Source organism: Bombus terrestris, chromosome 2 (genome assembly GCF_910591885.1).
Source record: "Bombus terrestris chromosome 2, iyBomTerr1.2, whole genome shotgun sequence".
Lineage (NCBI taxonomy): Eukaryota > Metazoa > Arthropoda > Insecta > Hymenoptera > Apidae > Bombus > Bombus terrestris.
In genome coordinates, this window is record NC_063270.1 from 13,767,988 (window position 1) to 13,788,083 (window position 20,096).

The 20,096-nt window shown below is 40.5% G+C and overlaps 1 protein-coding gene across 2 annotated transcripts; it reads right to left on the reverse strand.

Moving 5' to 3' along the window:
* Positions 1-14,458: 14,458 nt before the first annotated feature.
* Positions 14,459-19,148, reverse strand: LOC100647803 (cytochrome P450 6k1). 2 transcript variants are annotated; one of them, XM_012319908.2, is made up of 6 exons: positions 19,051-19,148; positions 17,001-17,534; positions 16,399-16,770; positions 15,912-16,096; positions 15,510-15,798; positions 14,459-14,894 (listed from the first exon to the last, which is right to left on the reverse strand). In XM_012319908.2, exons 2-6 carry the CDS (start codon positions 17,521-17,523, stop codon positions 14,716-14,718), a joined length of 1,548 nt encoding a protein of 515 aa, XP_012175298.1. In that variant the 5' UTR covers positions 17,524-17,534; positions 19,051-19,148; the 3' UTR covers positions 14,459-14,715. The 2 variants fall into 2 exon arrangements, with proteins under 2 accessions (XP_012175298.1, XP_003393848.1); XM_003393800.3 differs by having other exon boundaries at positions 19,038-19,139.
* Positions 19,149-20,096: the final 948 nt, after the last annotated feature.

Here is a 20,096-nt window from a genome sequence, read left to right on the forward strand (position 1 = left end):
TGTTTGGGCAAGCCGACAGCCATGCGAAGCTGGTTGCTGTTGGCGGTGGTGGCGAAATTTTTGCAAGAACGTTAAGGCAGAAGAACATTTCTGAAATATTCAAGGTACACAAGGTGAACTTTAGAAAGGGTTTTGCACCGCATTTTCACGACTTACGTGTCCGGTTGTTTCTTCTCTTGTACTCGTCTTTACCTCGTATTTATCGTTTGGGTTACGATGTCGACACGGTATACAAGTTAACTTTAAATTAAAGTCTCCCTTAAAACCAAGGAAAATGCCAGTTAAACTCGTTTCAGCGATCATAAAAAGATCCGCCACACGCTATATTTCTTCGACATACTGGTTCGGCCCGATGATATATTTCTTGCACGTCTAGTATGTGTTATGTTCGATATTTTGCCGCGATGTAGCTGACTCGATTAAATATTCGAGTACGCGGATAAAACCACCTTTCTTCGAGGCCTATCAATTTTGTCTTGCCATGTATCTGATTCACTTCCATTTTATGAAAGATAGGGTGTTCGAACTTTGAATCCGTACAAGATCGTATTATATCCGAACGTATTAATACTGTGCACCGTATGCGCATTTAAAGGTTGCCATTTCCCCGCAGACAAATAAATGATCTAATCGTATTCCAGCGTATTATTATTGTTAATCACATAGGTCCGATCGATGATTTAACGTTAATGCAATAATTATACGGGCAATCGCATTAAATACCGCAGAAGAAGCTAATACGTTTGAACGTTCATTAATTTGCAATTCTACGCAACCGCATTAATTTCGCCAACTGATCTCGATACACCAATTAATAATTTACACACAACTTACATACTTGCTCGAATAGTAAACAAGCATTCGCTTAGTGCTCGATTAACCGCACAGCCATGCACATGTAAACTTACACGCGTTTGCCCCGTCCTTGGGGAAATTTTCTGAAAACACGTAGTTTATATTTGCATCCAGAAGATGTCTAATACCGTCGACATATCTATTTTGACGACTCCATCTTCTGTTCGTACAACTGTCTGCGTCGGCCTGTCTGCTAGCTATCAGTTTTAATAAAATTCTTTTTATACAAAACGGGAGCGCTTTTTACAATACGACGTCGAGTCACACATTTTTCGCAGGTTTCCATTTTATCCCCAAAGTGTTCCAGACCGTACAGATCGATTTCTCAGGTCTGCCATAGGAGAACTGTCGTATGTATATCATATAAATTAGTCGGCGCCAAAAAATGATCGACTTTTTCGATCACGGAGAGATTGTTCACACGGAAACGTGCGACAAGTGGCACACGCTCGAACGATAGGGATGAAGCAGGGAAGAGCTGGTATAACCGATAGCGTAGAGTAGGGTAACAAAGGTATAAGAACCATTGTCCGTGCGAAGGAAGTTTACGACGCTCTAGAACAACGTGGCTTACGGCCACTAAAAAATAGATTAAATTACAAGCGACAAGCAGGAAGAACAGCAGTTTCGCTTGGCCAGTGGCGTAGAAGGGACGTCAATACATTGAAACTTTACCTTAGAGGCCGAAGATCGCAGGGAAGCTTTAGCAAATTTGTTCATTTCAATCTCGTAGGTTACGATGTTCATCTTCGTTCACAAAAAAAAGAAAAAAGAAAAAAGGAAGGAAGGGAAAGAAGAAATCGTAGAGGAAAGAGAGAAGACGCGAATTGCAAGCGTGAAATAGTCGGAGATAGACTAGGAGGATAGAGAAAGAGAGAGAGAGAGAGAGAGAGAGAGAGATGGACAGGTAGGAAACAAATGTGATTCGCTCGGACGGGCAATTTACAGCTCGAAGAATATGGCCTGGCGTGTAAACCGCATTGAAATTCACGGCGAGCACGGAACTGTAGCGGGGTTGAACTATGGGCAAGCTGTTGCAACTTGCTGTTTTCTCTCCAACCCCTGACCAACTCGTTCCCCTCTTTGTTCATGCCATCGTCCTCAACCTGTCTCCGTCTGGTTGCCATTTAATTCTCGCCGTACGCTCGCTTCGGCATCCATTTAAAATCCCCGGGTGGTGCACCTATCAGGTGGTCTACGTTCATACGCGTGGAATTCCTACGTCGGCCCGGAAAGACGCTACCGGAAATCGTTTGTACGCCTGCCTCGGACGCGCACGCCTTACTACCAGAAAGGCGTCTTGCAGAAGCACTCAACTGTTATAAACATGATAAAATTTTACTACGTTCCGTATTTCTATGATCTCCGCCTTATTTACGAGCTGTAGAAAAAGGTGCAAAATGATGGCCACTTACTGATAAACAGTTCTCCTTTTTCTCTTTAAAGTAGATTTAAAGAATTCTTTTACCGTAATGCCATATATCGTGTATAAACGGCCTTCTAAATATAGAATGATCGTTTGCTAAAACCAAACGTATACGTTCTTTACATTCGAGCGTTCGCTATATGTATATTTCTTACTTTCATTCGCGCATCGCAAATGTCTTTAATCCATAGAACAGCGTAGCGAATAGTTTAATTTGTTCCACTGCGTTTCTCGAATGTTTAATTTTCATATTAGTTAGCTTTTGCAGTTTACAGATATCGTACAGATATCTACACTTTTAAGTAAGAGAATAGATCAGAATGGACGTATTATATCACCAAATAGGAAGATGCACGACAAATAACATACCCAGGCATGGCGGGCCACGACAGTTTGCGCCTATTTGTTTCCTTCGTGATCGCTACAGATCGCTGTTCCACGGTATAGGAAGATGGAGATCAAATCGTACGGTTCGCCGAACACGCCGACGCAATCTTTTGATTGAAGGAAATCGATTCTTGCCTAGAAGGAAACAGGCTTGAACTTTGTGTGACTTCTTGTTATTCCGATTACGTTTCAATTCATTTTACGTTCGCATTCATCGCCATTCATCCGTTTCAGTTTTAGACGATAACTTTCATCAAGATCCTCGTTGCTTTCCATTCTCTGCATTGTTTAAGTCGATTTAATTATCCTTCTATAGTTGCGTTCAACCTTTCAATCAAAGTCTCGATATATTTTTTCTAATTTATATCTATAAAAGTCGATCCACGCTGTGGTAATGATCGGAATAACGATCAGACAGATCATTTATGGTTTTCACCGGACTCTCATCATCGAACCACAGGATACCGGCACTTTGCCATATCCTAGTGTAGCAGTATTGCGGATAATTAGGACGACCGAGAAGTATTATTATTAATCATCGTTAAATCCAGCTTAGTCGTGTTCCTAATTCCGAGTTCCCGTTAACTGGAGGTTGCTGCCGTGGTCTCGAGCGTTTCTCCGCGAGCATTTATTCCCATGTTGATACATCGATGATACTGGTAGAGAACGTACAAGTCGGCGAGCCGCGTGTGCATAGAAAATTCCTACCATGTATGCCAGACGGACGAGTTAACTATAATGCGAGCAACGTGCTGTAACTTGGCTGTGTGTATCGCTGCCAGCGTGCAAGCCATAGATTTATTTGTAATTTTCTGCGATACCAGCCGTACCCTTTCCCTTCTTGTACGTTCGAGAGGAAGTCGGTAACCTTTCAAATCGAGCAGGTGGCTCGCTGGGCCCTCTTGTATTTTGACGATTAGTTCTGGACCGAGCTTCTTCGATGCACAGAGGCTGCTGTTTCAGCTCCTTTCTCTCGAACAGGGCCGCACCATACCACAGAGATCGAGCTCAATCCAGACAGTCGGCTGCATTCGTTTCGTGCCAAGGAAAGAAAGTCAAATTTCCAAGTTGCTTTTCATTTCCTTCCATTTCCTTTCGTATCGTTCATCATCGAATTTTATTCGCGGCGAGAATGGATACGATGAAGCTTTTACTGCCGGCGAACGATAGGTGGAATACAAAAGGGATTGATACCTAACCATTTGAAATGGCGATACCTCCGGATAAAACGCATACCGTTTATTCTCTGCTGTTCCGTACACCTTGCATAAACATCTCGCGCAATAATATTTTACGCAGCCGCTCGTAAAGAAAGTTTATGGCCGGCCATTTTTCCGCGCCGTTTCTCTTTCTTTCTCTCACCACCAGCCAGAACTTCGTTAATGGCCACACTAATTTTGACGTTAGTGCCTATCATTCTTAGCGCATACCGTTGCGACATGCCGTGCTGTTTCATTCGAACTAACTTTTTCCTGGTTAATACGCCGTCACATTAAAGAATACAATATATTTCAACTTAGAAGAACGGAGATCTTTTATCATACGTATGTTGCCAATCTGTTATATCAAACAGTACAACAATTGGTACTTCGTTAAGTTGTTCAGCTTCCAAAATCTCCGAGGAAAGATCTTTCTTATACCAACGAAACATTCACCATTCGAAGAATGTCATTGCTTCGAACTGAAAATGGTCGACGTAGCAAAGAACTTCTCGGAGAGACAATTTGCAGAAGGGAAGAACATTCCTTAGCGAGTCTCAGCATCCGGCGATCCGATCCTGGAAATCAAGACGGGCAGTCGCCTTGGCGGTGGTACCAAGCGACGACGTTACAGCACAATGCATGCACTTGCCATCGGGGAAAGGTAGACGGCCGCGACCTTGATGCGCGTGGTTCTCGCGTGCCCGAAGCTGTACGACCGACCACGAAGTCGACCGAAGCCAGATAGGTAAGAGTGCGCCTATGCCCAGAGAAAAGTGGTTGGCCAGGCCGCTAAGGGTTCTCCAGCGCACTTCTCTCTTTCCCACCATTCTATCCACATCTCTGTCCTTTGCGCTCCTCTGCCCGCTTTTTCTACCCTCTCTCCGGCTCACTAGCCTGGCGCGGCGTTGTCCCTCCTCCGGGCCATCTCGGAGTTCTTGCTCAGCTCGCAGGTAAGGGGAAGTTGCTCGTGCCTGAAGCTTCACGGAAGCTGGAACGACTATCGGACCGCGATAGTTGAGCTCGACTAGCTGCTAGGATGGGACCGGTATTTCAACTTAACCGGCCAGTCATCCGGACCAGCAGTGTCGCTCAACCGTAGCAAACATTTCCGTTGCCAGCTTTGAGAATTATGTCTCCGTAGTTTCATTCGAGATCGTTCTTTCCTTTCAAATTGCACTTTTTCTTAACTTTTTTCGAACGATACCTTTCCTGCCTACGTCGTTGTTCTCTCTGTTGTCATATTAACTTCCGCTGCTAATCATCTTATACAATGTGATCATTGTATAACAGAGCGGAGAATAGATCTCACCAGCACGAGGATAATCTTACGACTTCTCGAAAATTTGTTTCGATGAATTGTTTCGCGAAATATCAATCAACTCTGTCCATCGATCGTTTCTCGATATCTAGCTTCGGTTTCCGATCGGACGAAGGAAAATCCCGCGAGTGCTCGCAAACATTCTGCAAAGGAGCTTTTTTGTGACCACGGATCGATTGACGAACGTTTCGCGAACTGACGGCCATTCTTTGTGAAACAGTACACGAAACAGAGAATACGGAGGTTCAGTGGAAATGAGGACGGAAAAACCGAGAGGGAATCGGCTGAGAGCAGCAGAACGGATAGAAAGATACGTTATGGGTCGGGAGGACGACGCATTGCCACCGGTATCATCCAGAAAATGGTCGAAAGCTTAGACATCTGATATTGACAGCGACGAGATACCTTATCGCGGAGACATCGTACGTTACGTTTCCCAGTCGAATAAGGATATCGAGGATTGCCCAAATAGAATTTCTTTCTCGTTTCTTTGGATTCTTCTCGTTGAAGCTCGATCCACGATACAGAAATACGCGAGGAGAAATTACATTCTGGCTTCGCTATACCCAGCAAATTATCACCGCTTTTCACTTGTCCATTGATCAAAGCTTTAATCTTCGTCATCTTCGTTCATCGCTGACTGGGCCTGATCTCTCGGTAAAAGTTCGTATTTCTATTGAGATCAATTTCATATCATTTAAATCTCTTGGTGTTTCATTAACTTTTTCTCACCTCTGTCGATTAAGTTTTTGTGTCTGTATGTTGAACGTTCTTCTTATTGTATTTCGTAATTGGAAAAAAAGGCCTGGATGAACCTCGTTCAAAGAATCTCGTAACCTTTTAATAGCTATTCGATACCTTTCTTTAGATACGATTCCCGTTGCTGACATTTCCTCTTGTTTTCTTCACGTGTTACGGTAATAATTGACGTGGTTTCCTTTACGAGGCTTTCAAGCGCGCGCTTATTACGAGCGGAAAGATGCAGTTTCGTTACACCGATGCTTTTTATTTGTAGCTTCGAAAGAAGACGACAAGAAGCGCTCGGCTCAACTTTTTCAGAGCAGCCGTGTAATTTAATGCGTTTTATCCAGTATCTCCGTCGGAGTTGATTTTTGTGAGCGTCGTAGTTAGCGGACCCGACATTTTATATGGAGGGAGATTATAATTTCCTCGTGTTTGCACGTACTGAAACATTATAATCGTCGTGAGAACAATCCGCGGCTACGCTATGTAAAATACTTTGAGAAATATTTCTCTGAATAATTTTCAGGTTACCGTGTCATAAATCATAAGCATACTGTTCGCTATCTTTTCTTTACAGCGAGCAATCAAAACCATAAATATTCACACCAAGAATTGAAGCTTTTACGTAATGATTTTACTTCAGAATATCGTGAAAGCATCTCCTATTTTAAAACAACTGAAATTACTTTCGAATACGTTACAGCATCCTCGTCGAATCGTTTGCAGAAGTTCGAAAGCCTTTGTGACAACATGTCGCTAAATTAACTTAGTGAATTATTGATAAGAGAATTTTTTAATTTAAATTTCAAAGGAAAATAACTCGAGATGAAATAAGCGGGCAGAATTAAAACTTGAAATCGAGGCGGATCTTCTCTGACGCGTGGAAGATGATAAGTCGAAATGTCGTGGAAACAGGCAGATATCTGGGAACGGTTGATGCAATAAGTAACGTCTGTCGACCTTGATTCCGTAGTCGTGAAGGCAGTGACACAAACTCGTATGACGGTACCGAGGAAGGCCGCCTGAAAGGACGACATGCCTCGAAGAAGGCTCGAACGAGTATGCACTCTATTTGTTCATGTTGAATTGAAAGGATGCAAGTGTGCTGTCCTTCGGAAAGTTAGCTGCAAGCAAGCGACAATAATACTTTAATGGGACCGGTGCACGCGATCTGTTCAGCCGGTCCGTGCTCTTGCAACACCCAGCACAATCTCTCCCTGTACTGGACATGTACACGCGTATCTGGATGCAACCGTTGCATCTCGTTGCGATCGAATCTGGTGCTTTTTCACATTCTGTCCTTTATCGACGTTCAGCCATCGGGATTAGCATTGATGGAATGTCTTCGGTCCATGTAAAGACATCGCGTACAAGTAAAACGAGAACATACTCGTATCTCTTGCAGAAGCAATTAATACGGTCTCCGCTTAATTGACTGACATAAAGCCTTGATATTATTATTTCGACTTGTTTAGGCAAGAAACGACTATGCGACGTCTCTTTCGAGACGACGACGTTTTCTTGACACGAAATACGGTAGAAACGAGACCATTAAAAGGTTGCGTCACGTGTTGCATCACTCTCGTTTGCAGAAAGTTACACGCTGCAGCTGCAGATAGCGAAACGAGCAACACTGCTCGCCTGCTAAAGTTTCTCAGAAGATCTCGGGGATCGGAATGTCGATCGGTCTTCCATCTTGGACAACGATTTTCTTTCTTGTGGGCCGCGCGCCGCACGATATTACCAGCAGCTGTCGCGCGCGTTACGATCCATCGCGTACGAGTACAGTGGCATGGCCAGTGATTTTAATTATTATCCGATCCCTGAATCGCTCCGCATACCGCTTTCTGATTCGCAATCGTGATTTCATTCAGTCAAACACCCATTTAAGCGTCCAGCGTATAGCATATTTATACGCGGCATAATTGGAAAGAATTTATATAAAACTTAACTCGACAGAGTTCCTCTGCGTTTTGTGAATTTTTGCTATTATAAGAGAGTTTCTGTTTAATAGAGATTATAATCACTTTCTGGCCCGCAGGGTGAAAGGTGCGTTTGAAAAGTTTTTGATTTTAAGAAATTGCGAGAAATGGTTGTAATTCGTTGAAAACGAAGGAATGACAGAAGCGTGGAAAGTTTTTACTTTTTTGCGAATTACATTAGAAATAACGCGATCGAAAACACGTTGCATGCATAATTAACGCGGAAACATATCGATGCTTACACAACGTTATAAACTGTGATTTAAGAGCGGACAGGGGCGTCAGAATGAGATGTCTTTACATCCATAAAACGTAATCGTGGAATGCAAATTACCGTGTATCTCGTAGATCATTGTAGAGCACGTCGCTATATCTCGAATGTTTTCTAGTGCACGAGCTAGTGATTATGTCACGGGAATATCCGTTGATCATGACCTAGACCGCTCAGCCGAGAAGCAGCGACGAGAAATCAGGTTTTCATTCGTAATCGTACGAATGATTGGTGTCCGGATAACATCACGCGACAGGTTCGTGCAACATTTGCTTCGCGTTGAAGGAACATTTTAAAAATACAATGTTGGATAGCGATTGCTTGAGGCTAGAATGTAGGTATACGATCTTTTCTACCGTTACGAGTTTCTTGATCGTGAGTCATCTAAAACCGTAACGTTGGTTAATAGCAAACGTTGATAGATCTTCACTCCAAGGCCTTTTATCGTTCGCGACGACAAAAAATAAATCATTAGGTAGGGTGGAAAAAGTTTCTTTTGTTCGCGTCACTCTTGATAAAGTGTTTTGCGTTTCGACGCTCGTATCGACAATGGTCAATGAGGTAAAATTGAAAAGGACTCGAACTATCGTTACTCTCGTTATCGGCCTCTTCAAATGACGCGTATCAAATGCGCTTTTTAGTTTATCGGCGTAGGATGCAATCTCGACGTATCGTTGTTTGCTCGCTTAGATTCAGGTACACGACAATTTCGCAGCAACGATATAGGAAATTTCACAAATGATGTCGAGGAAACATTTCGTTAAATTTTTCCAAAGGGCAGAACGCGTGTAGGTATTTTTGTCGTCCCACCGCGCCGAGAGAATAAAAGTTGGTGACATTGGTGGAAATATAAAACTTCTCCTTCACGCGTCTTATGTGTCACTCGACGAATACATGGTTGATACGGTGCATGTAACATGCAGCTTGACGCAAAGAGCGCTCTCCCGTGAATATGAAAGTTTAATGCTTGAAAGATAGGGTCAACTTGGAAATTTAATGACGTTTTATCCGCGGCTATGGCCTGGAATTTTTGTAGCTCGTTAGAACGATAGGGAGGATGCTTTTAAAGCTGGAGGCCGTCTATGAATTCGCCCTTCTCTCGCGATACACTTATACATATACAATATATCGACATGTCTGAACGCAATTACATCGAACCACTTTCGTGCAATTGATGCTCTAACAAAATTTAATTGCATTTATGGTTATGGCACTAGCCTCTGAAACTACTGTTGAGAACAGGCAGGGTGAGGGGGCAAGGGAGGGAACAAATAAAATATCAATACATTCAAACCATCCTCGAAAATATAATTGAGTATCATCGAATGTTTTCAAATCTACTGGTACACGTGAGCGCATGCGTGCACGACCAAAAGGTATTTTCTCTTTTCTTTCTCACTTTTTTTTTTTTATTTTTCGAAATATGCAGGGAAATTTCATTACGTATATTGCTAAATATTTCCGCGAATTGCGCGTCCGTTCCGACTCAGTCGTCACATTAACGCAAATCGAAAATCCCATCCGAGGGATTAATAATGATAATAGCAACGCGCAACGTGGGGAAGAAAATCGGCATAAAATGTCGAAACTCTCGCGTCATATATCACCACAGTTCCTTTTTTTTTTTCTTTTTTTGTAACTATCGCAATTTCGACGTGTAAGTTTCAAGATAAACAAGGGACGTACAAGTAATGAGATGCTCACAGGCATGTTGCGTCGAGCACTGACACATTAACGTTTTCCGTCCGCCAACGCGGAACATTAACTTTTCCGGGGGATTTCGAAGCTGCGGTATGCTAGACGTGGCCTTGCTTGCGGCTCATTCGGTGGCAAGAGACAGACGTGACAGAGAAAATACGTGCAAATTTCGGAGAAGGGGAGAGTAACGGAACTCCTGCTGGCAAATTTCGAAAGTTTCATATCTCATATAACCGAGCCCGTCTGTGATTTTGGACAGCTATTTTCCAGTATCTCGCTTATGTAATTAAATTTAAGCTTCGTCATAATGCCGTCAAGCTTTCTTTCTCGCTTAAACCTCCCGTGATATTATTGGATTAAAAATGATACGAAATGTGCAAAAAAAGGGAGAGGAAGAAGGGCAAAAAGGAGATACAGAGGAAACTAAAATATACAGTATGAAGAATACAAAAACGTTAATCCTACAATTCAAGCGCCATTGTGGTACGCAGCTGTCGAGACTCGTATATACGTTTTAATTTGTCTCGTAACAGCTTGATATTCTGAAATTGAATGTTCCCTGTTGATTTGGTTGAATTGGATAGCACAATTTTCCATGAAAAAGCTTTCTCGATAATTGGATCGACGCATATATGTAAGTAGGTTTACTGTAAATATATGTGGTTTAGTTCCGCGTTTCTGATTGCAACGGAGCGATAAATTGTCCGGCAAATAATGAGATAACAAATTGGGGACGGGGTTTCTTTGAAGTCTCCCCCTCCCTTTTCCCCGATAGACGCGTACTAATTATGTTTCAACGCGCATGCGATATTTGGTTAACTTTCGCGAACGGTTTATTTCATGTTGACCGTTGGAGAATGAATAAAAAACGGGTAAATAATCGGGTTAAATGGTCAACCTTTAACCAAATCTTTGGTAGCAACGTATATTTTGTACGCTGTTATTTCATAAACATAAATTATAATCCTTGTATGTGCGACGAAATTGGTAATTCCAGTCGGTTACTTTTTTTTAAGTAAATTTTATTTAATGTATTTAGCCGTGCAGCGAAACTAATTAAAAATTTACCCATCCCGTTTATGTTTATTCCCGTTTAATTCCTTCGTAGTTAATAGCTAGAATGGGAAAAAATTGTACTATATTCGAGTCAATAATTGCTCGAAAGGTTTGATTACTTGCTTATGGTTTAGCGGAAAATTGTCGGATCGAATTCAAACGGATCGTGAGATCGTTCGCTTCGAATAAAATCAAACGCTCGATCAAAATTTTATTATTTTCGATGTCGTGTCATCGTTATATCGATTGATAATGGTAACAAGCAACCAGCCGAACCGGCAAAGAAAATGTAACCATATATCATTCTCGCGCTCGAATGTATTTCGCTGTTAGATCCTTTCGAACGTGCACTCGTAATCCCCGTGGCCACGATTCATAGCTTTTCAACAACGGTCAAAACCTGCAACATCGAGATGCGATTCTAACTGACACCATCGTCGTAAAAGTGACATCGATAATGCGGCCGTGAGCGCGCACGAGAAATGCAAATTTGATTAAAGCCACGAACACAAACGTTCTAGCCTGGCCGGCTGGAATCAATGGAACGCAAACTGAAATGGGAAACCGCGAGCAATATTTTTTTTCATCGCGCTTACACACGTTTTCGTTGATTATACACCGTCGGAATCGTAGTTAAGCCGGTTGTTACATTGGATTGATTTTCTGGATTTCACGTTGTTCCCCTATTGTAGTAGCTGTTATCATTGTACCGGCTGCGGATCGACTCTGGTGCTCTGCATTCACTGGCCAAACGAAACAAGGGGTCGAGGGAAAAGAAAAGAAAGGAACATAATCGTTGAGAGTACGATCGTTAGATAGGGCATTGGTGTAATTTACCATTTACATAAGCAAACTAATTTCAACGAAATTTTATATCGCAGAAGAACATTTGAATTCTAATTGCTTAATACAGAGAGACGAGCGCGAGTTTGTTAGATTTAACTGTGCCACGTGGGCGTGCGCCTTTCGCAATCTTGCTTCTGTTATTAACACTGGATGTCTTTGAAAATGGACTCGCGATTCGCGGACCTTGAAACAGTCTCGCGGAGGGATTTAAACGTGCCTGGGGTAAATGAAATCGCGCTGGATGTAGTTAAACGGCATTACTCCCTGATATACACCGAATATAATGGAGAACTGCAGACATTAAGGATCCAACAATGTTCTCTTAATTTCTCGGTAAGCTTAATCGTTCGTAGTTATGCATTAAGGGAAGGCCAGCATATGTGTGCGCGTACTGCAGGGTGCGAGGAAGCACGATTTAGGAAGTATTATAGTCACGTGAAACAATTGCGAACGGAAATGCTCTCGGTTTCATCGATCATCCTGCAGACACTTAGTAATTAAGAGCGTGGATAGCTCGTGCCGGTTTTAAGTGCACGTATTCCAATTTCCACTTGCGCTTCCATCGTCTGACAAATAATTTTTCACTGTCTTTTAATTTATTTCCACTTGATTTCTTGTGTTGTTTCGGGCGTGCGATTAATTGCCTCGAAAGCGAGAAAGAAATCGATTCGAGCCAAACTTTCGTTATATATCATTTTAGTTGTGATGGTGCGCCTTAAGCTTCGGTCTTTCAATTTTATGGATCAGACGCATTTTCATTTTAACTTTTCGAGAAAACTCTCCTTTGTCTTCGGGGATAATCTAAATTGGTAACGGTATTACCATTTAGCGAATAACTCCGAGCATTAAAACATAATATTCTCTTGCAAGAAGGTAGGCTATTAATCCGCGTATGAGAGGATTTATTTTAACAAATACATTGTCATACAGTTTTCGTTGATTATTAAACTTAGATTGAAAAGAAACTGGCTAATCGGTTGTTTAGTCGACTGGCTGATTTATACCAGCTACGCACTCCCTACGTAACATTAGACATGTAAATATCTCATGCAAGAGCAGTCAGTATCATTTCACGTGTAAGTCCCGTGATCGCCTCTGGCAGCGTAAGGCTATGAGTTATCGTTTCAAGGAGATCGAGTCTCTGCTGTATCGAGTACCTTTGGATCTAATAAAAGACGGATTAGATTAAAAACATTCTTTTTGCCTCCGCCTTTTTACAAGGTACCGTAATCGTGAATAAGTTAGCAATTAATGTACTTTAGGAGACACCTTTGGAAGAAATAGCAACTTTATTTTTTCATCTATGCAAATGAGTACGTTCGTAAATCGGATATATCTGCTTCTATATTTGTCCGTATGACATAGATCATAGGGATAACGAGACTCATCTATGTATATTAAAAATATCGTTGTTCTTCGATGACAAGTCGATTCATAGTTGTAAAATATATTATAAAATATATTACTGATCTACCATCGATAGTAGGGATCCCTGTCAATAAATAATGCGTATCCTCGAATAAACACGTACTCGTCCGTCAGCGTGCACAATTTTAGAAATATTCGCACCGTTTTTTCGGTTTATCATCGCGGCGTGAAAAATAGAACCGACGATATTTTATAATAATATTTACGCGCCGTAATAATAGCAAACACAATTAATTTCAAGCCGAACAAACAGAGTTTAAGAAGAAAAGGAAAGCGTTCGCGAGAGTTTAATAAGCTAATCTAGAGGCAACTGCTTCGTAAACGGACATGCGAGAGATAAGGTTCGTCAGGTTGAAGCCGCAAGTCGCTCCGAAGAGCACCACCGTTGGCAATTCTGTGTCTCTTGGCGAGAGATCCCGTAATGACATTCGCCGTCCTTTGCCATTGGATTGTGCCCGCCATTCTTTCTTCCGTCGCTTCTCTCTTGACATTTGTTTCATGACGCTTTATCTATCCGTTATTTTTTTAAGCGCTATTACGTATAATAGCGCAATTTGTGTAATAGCTAGACTCGGCAGTTTCCGTGGTCGCTCGGTTCGACTCGGCCACGCGAGCAACACGCGATCGCCAACCTGCCTGGACCAGTTCGAGATCTTCTAGGTAGGTCTGGTGGGGAAAATAACCGGCCGGATCTCCTCTGTGCGTGTGATTCCACGCTTAAGGCTGTATACGTGTCCGTTACTTTTTTACCACGAAGCTGCCGAAGAAACCGAAGAATGAGGCCCAAGATAAGGAGCAAGATGGTAGTAAGGAGGATGGAGAGCCGTTCTCGGAGATGCCGGGAGGCTTGACCCCGCCAAGAATCTTGCATCTGCTCTGTCCTTTCTTCTTCATCTTTTGGCTCGTTTGCTTTCCATCCTTCTCGGTTGTGCCTTTCTCTTCTGTCCCTATCTAGCTTAATCTACTTTGATCTTCTTCTCCTTTCTCTTGTCTCTCTTCCCCAGCTCACACACACACACACATTCTCTCTCTCTCCTTTGCTCTACCCTTTCTCAACCTGATGCTGCTCAGGGACTAATTTACCGACTCCAAGTCGGTTCTACCTGCCAGCTTCGCAACGTCCGTATCGTATACGGGCAGGGCCGGCGTGACCTTTTGCGGGTCCAGGTTCAAAAATTTTGCGGGGCCTAAATCAATTCAAACTCTACACTTAAAGTTTACAACAAGGAATTATTTATTTACAAATGCTGTTACATATTTATATATTTTTTAGGATGAATATTAAATAGTAATACAATCCAGTAATAATATTAAATAATTTTCCTCGCTTTTTTCGACGCCAAATCATTGATAACCTCATGAAAATCGATTATTTGCTACTTCACTTTCCGGAACAGTCCTTTGTTGTACTTCGTCGATTCGGTAGTAAATTATATCGAAATTGTCACAAGCAAAGCAGAAAATTGGAATGCATAACGAGATTTGTAAATCTCTAGCTTCGTTTAACCAGCAGTAGTGGCAATTTTTTGAATGTTGAGATAGATTCCTCCTAAAGCTGTCGTGCTGAGTCCGTTAGGATCTAAGACCATTGGAATTTTGGTTTTTCCACAAGGAGAAACTTCGTGGTCCTTCAATATTTGTACTACTCCAAGTTTGGATTGCATGAGTCCCAATCGCATACCTGAAACGAAGAGTAAAAGAGAGAAATTATCGCGAGTAAAATTAAAAGTGGCAGCCAACAGAAAGTTGAAAGATACAAACTGGTACTGGAAATTTTCTAGCACATTCGTGAGAGGAAAAATTTTTAATTACTTATAATATGAGTCTTTCGAGTGTTTTGTAACTGTTAATATATATGTTTTAATTTTTTAAATTATATTAGTTACAATTTTATATTTATTAAATTATGGACAAGCAGGTCATGCACACAGTGAGATTTAGAACCGCGTAAAGATCGTTGACAAGTGGAATGGAAGATATCTATGACGATATGATTATCTTTTCATAAAAGTAATGTCGCTAAGTGACTACCGCGAGATTGATGAAAGTTGAGATTAAGATTTCCACTTATAACATTTTATATATCTTAATAAAACTGATTGCAAATTATTCTGGGACAAAAGCATATACGTCATCCTTAGAAAAATAGATATCTTCTAAAGAAAGAATACTCTTGAAATATACGTCCTTGTAGTACGTATTTCATTTCGATTCTTTAAACACTATTTTCATACCTTTGCCATTGATAGTTCTAACGTTAAAGATGTTAGAAAACATTTTGACAAATTTTACTAACCAATGCAGCTGTGGGGTCCCTCACCAAAGGGAAAGTAGACGAAATTTTGCCTGGCTCTTTTGGCTTCCTCGGTGAATCGGAGTGGATCGTATTTTTCCGGATTTGGAAAGTATCGCGGATCGTAGTGCGAACCCGTCATCGATATGAATATTGGAGTACCTTTCTCTATCATCAGATCGGAATTAGGCACTTTGTAATCGGCAAGGGTAATTCGATCCAAGAATGCTAGAACTGGATATTTACGAAGGGTTTCCGAAATAACCATATCGAGATATGGTAACGTCATAATCTGCGAAAAAATGATATTTATCATTGTGTTTACAATTACGTTTTAACAATCCTCACGCGCTATTTATTTGCCTGTCACGTGTTTCTAAATTAATATCTTTGTTGTGGCCATACCATATCGTATGTGATTTTGCCATCAGTTTTCGCCAGAGCATCCTGGAGCTCTGCCCTAAGTGTCTTCTGTACATCTGGATTCAATGCAAGTTCGTACAGTGTGAAAGAGATGGTAGAAGACGATGTTTCGAAACCAGCAGCAAAAAATATGCTCGCTTGTGATACTAAATCGTCACCGTCAAATTCTGAGACATACAAATTAAACTTCATCGCAAAAGTTCAGCAAAACGATTTAGTATATCTGGTACAATTGGAAGCTAACTTGAAAGCAAATTAGCAAATATAAATATCTGGGCGTAATTTTCAATTTGCAACATGAATACAATTATGTTTGAAGGTAGTAGTCACGTTATTTTTCGTCTGTTTCATTGGGAGTTCACGAAATAAGGATAGGAAGCTGAACATGTTATTCGAAATTTCTGATTTTTGACGATTCATAAATAACTTCATTAATAAAAATTAGTAAAATAATCCAGCAAATACAAACTGTAATCCTTCAGATTTTCGTCGTTCTTGTATTTCTCCCTCATCTCGATCAGCAGATCGATGACATCATTCCTCTTCTGACCCGAATTGATTCGTTGCTCGATCACATCCCAGAAAATAGATCGGAGGAAGTTAGTCGCTTGTTTTCCAAAGAACTTCGGTTTAAGATACTTGACGAACCCAGGGAAGAAGAATATGGTAAGTAAATCTATGTTACGATAGAAATCATAATTGAGGATCGTCCTGCCATATACACGGAACGTTGCTTTTGGATTTTCCAATGAACCAACTTTTAAGCCATACGCAGTGCTACCGATTATATCGGTGGTGAAATTCCCGCATATATCCTTGAACTCAATTACTTTTCCATTGCCTGAAATAGATATTAGATTTCCTATGATGTGTCTAGCATTGTTGCATTTTTAATCAAGAAACAATAATTGCAAAATTTGAAAAGTCCTCTCGCATCAAGAGGATTGACTTTTAATTTTGTTAAACATTTCTATTAAGTAAGAATTATTGTTTTAAAAATGTATATTGAACTAACAACAGTTTCTCATGGTCAATCTGTTATTATGTAAATGCATTAGAAATGCGGTTTACCGTCCAAATGCAACGAATCCAGATACTTTGCAAGATCGTCAGCGACCACCAGCATTAATTCGAACATTTTCTTCAACTTGCCGACGGTAAAAATCGGCGTTAATTTTGACCTAAGAGATTTCCATCCTGGATTTTTCATCATGAACAGATTTGCGTATCCAAGACGATCATTTTTCTCATCTGCACAAGCGTATCTATCAGCGAAATAGTTAAAGTCGCTCACTAACACGTGTTTCACGAGTTCTGGATCGCGAATTAACAGATAAGGTTTGTCGAAGATGTAAAATCCCAAGAAAGGTAAACCTTCTCCGTATTTGTATAGGTCCTTGATAAATTCTGCGGCTGATACTCTTGACAAAAGACAGTCCATGAAGTTGCCTACGAAGGGCGTAGGTGGAAGCTCTTTCACGCCCCGTTTCGACCAGTAGTTGAATTTCCGAGTCACGAACAAATAAGCGGCAACCATCAGTGACGACACAATCAGGATACCATCCAGACTCCAGTATGGCGTTAACAAGGCCATTTTGAACGAGTCTGAGAAGGAAAAATACTTTCGTTGGTCCAGAAAGACAGTATTTATCAACAATTTTTTGATTACGGATTTTTATGCATTTGGAGAAAATGTAAAAGTATAGAGAGTGTAGTAGGAAGATGATGTAGAATATGAAAAATAATATATTTGGTAAAATGAGCAGCGAATCGCGGAACACGAAGATACAGCGATGTTTACAGAACGTCCAACTCTTCACATATAAATGACTGTTCTGACTGAAACATTTGCAATGACACAATACTTTGCAGTACAATACATGGAAATACAATCTCTCTCGAGGCTCAGCATCCCTCTTAAGTTCTGGGAAATGTAGGCAGCCTTTCATTCAAATTCGGTGTCCCTTTTTCCCAAAAATCGATGCCACCCCGTGTCCCGAGCGAAACGGAGTACGCATCGCGATATCACAGCGACTACTTGGAAGCTTGGGCCTCGGTGACAAGGTTTACGATACGTCGATTGACGCATTCATATCGCCAACTAGTTAATGTTGTAAATAATTTCCTTCGGTGTGTCTCAAAACTCGACGTCACGTTTTCATCGCAAACCTTGTACTTTGCCCAACTCCGTGTTTACATTTTGAGGATCGCGATCTCTATGTATAATAAAAAATGCCTAGAATGGAATGCACATAATACATGAATGTCTCAAGTAAAACAATCGTTATGATATTCTATTTAATGAGTGTAAAATAAATCATTATTTGTGTTTAATTTCATTCATAAAGATACAAATATCTGTTAATATATAAATAAATGAAATATGTTATTATTCTCCGATTAAAAAAAATCACTAATGTCAGTTCTTTTAAAACTTTAAGAATTTGTTGGCCTATGACAAAACTTAGTTTGTCAATTATTAATTTAATAGGAACACTTTTCTGATGTTTTTATGCAGAAGATGAAACATAATAGTAGAACTGACTTTCTTTTTGGATACAATTGTATATTATTTAATCAACGAGTAAATTGCTGGCACAGAATGTTGAATATTCTGGCGTTTCGCGTGGAATGATTAAAAATTAGAGTTTTCATCAAGGAGCGGAGAATATTAGAAAAGGAATACCATTTAAGAAAACTATATTATATGCGATGGGCGTAGTTTGTTCAAATGGTAGAATAGTTGGAAGCTAAACGTAAATTATTTTCTCAAAAAGAATCATTTCAGTGAAAGTCTAATGATTGTATCCGTGACTGATCTGTATGATCGTTTAGATTTGATGAAATCTGCCTCCTTTTCCACGAGAATGCCGATTAATGAAAGAAGAAACAGTAAAATTTTAGTGTAATTAACAGAATACTATTCGATTAAAGCTAAGTAAATTATATACATATATAAGCAGTATACATAACATCGAGAATCAGAGTGACGTCATATTTGAATTTAATTTACAAAATAAAGAACGAAAATTATTTGTAATTAATAGAAGATTAGGAGAAATAACTTAATTCTGTCGTATGTTTTACAGTGAAATATACAGTACGTACCACTATGACTTACTTCAGTCGTTACAAGCACTATAAGATAACAGATATCAAATTCAGATTTGCGCAGGATGAGAAAACGTTTCCGAACCTTGTAACGTAAGTTATTTGAATGAGCTTTGTATCGTCGGCAGTGATTATATATATGTCTCATTATGCGAATAACGTAATATTTGCGCAACAATGTGTCGGGGTTTGGAAGTAGGGGTTTGGATTTATGCTTTAGAGAAGTTGTGAGGTTGAAGGTGAGAGTCTTTCTGATGTTTTTTTTGCAAGATTTATCGTTGTTTGATATGCAGCTTGTATTCTAGATAATAATAACTTCTGCGTTTCTCGAAAAATTTCTACCTGGATCGTATTCCTACCTTTCCTTCCTATCTGCTTTACTACTTAATCAAAAATCTTCTTAATGAAGGAGATGAACGCGCGTTTATACTGTTGCATACACGCGTGACGATGGGAATTTAATTAAATAAATAGACCTCGCAGATACGATGTTACGTTTGTGCCGGCGAAAGTTTACGTTCGTTCACGGCGCGCCTTCATCCTGATCAAAGAAAGTGTCGTCCTTTACTTTTCAGCTTTTCTACCCGTTGTTTCTCCACTCTCTTTCGAGTTCTTTTGGCGAGACCGCAAGCGAGTACGCAGAGAAGGTACGAGGAAGCGAAAAGGAACGAAAGAAATAGGAAAGAAAAGAATAGAAAAGGAAGAGAAGAAAGAGAAAGACAAAAACGTCGTACTATTCAGGTGGTCGTACGCGTCTCCGTGTTCTGAACTGAATAAGAGCGGCGACGATGAACGGGAACTTCTCTTTAATTCATTAAAACTTTACGCATGACGTTTTAGATATTTATCTCGGCAACCCCTTTTATCCGCTATGACTTCGTGTACTTTGAGTCTGCCTCAGAGGCTCGACTACTACACTTTTATTTCTGCACCGCGGTTTCTCTTTCCTTTTTCTATACCCCTTTTACGGTTATATCTCATCTCTCTTCCCTCCTGCTTCTGTTTTACTCTCGACCTTGCTTTTTCTTTCGTACCCTCTTTTTCCAGTTTATCCAT

Bases quoted from the DNA above. Each gene is read 5' to 3' on its own strand.
- LOC100647803 (XM_012319908.2), bottom strand. From the start codon at position 17,523: ATGGCCTTGTTAACGCCATACTGGAGTCTGGATGGTATCCTGATTGTG. The intron at 15,799-15,911 runs GTATGGCCACAA...ATTTTTTCGCAG, and splicing joins GCAAAATCACATACGATATG to ATTATGACGTTACCATATCT. The intron at 14,895-15,509 runs GTTAGTAAAATT...TCTTCGTTTCAG, and splicing joins GGGACCCCACAGCTGCATTG to GTATGCGATTGGGACTCATG.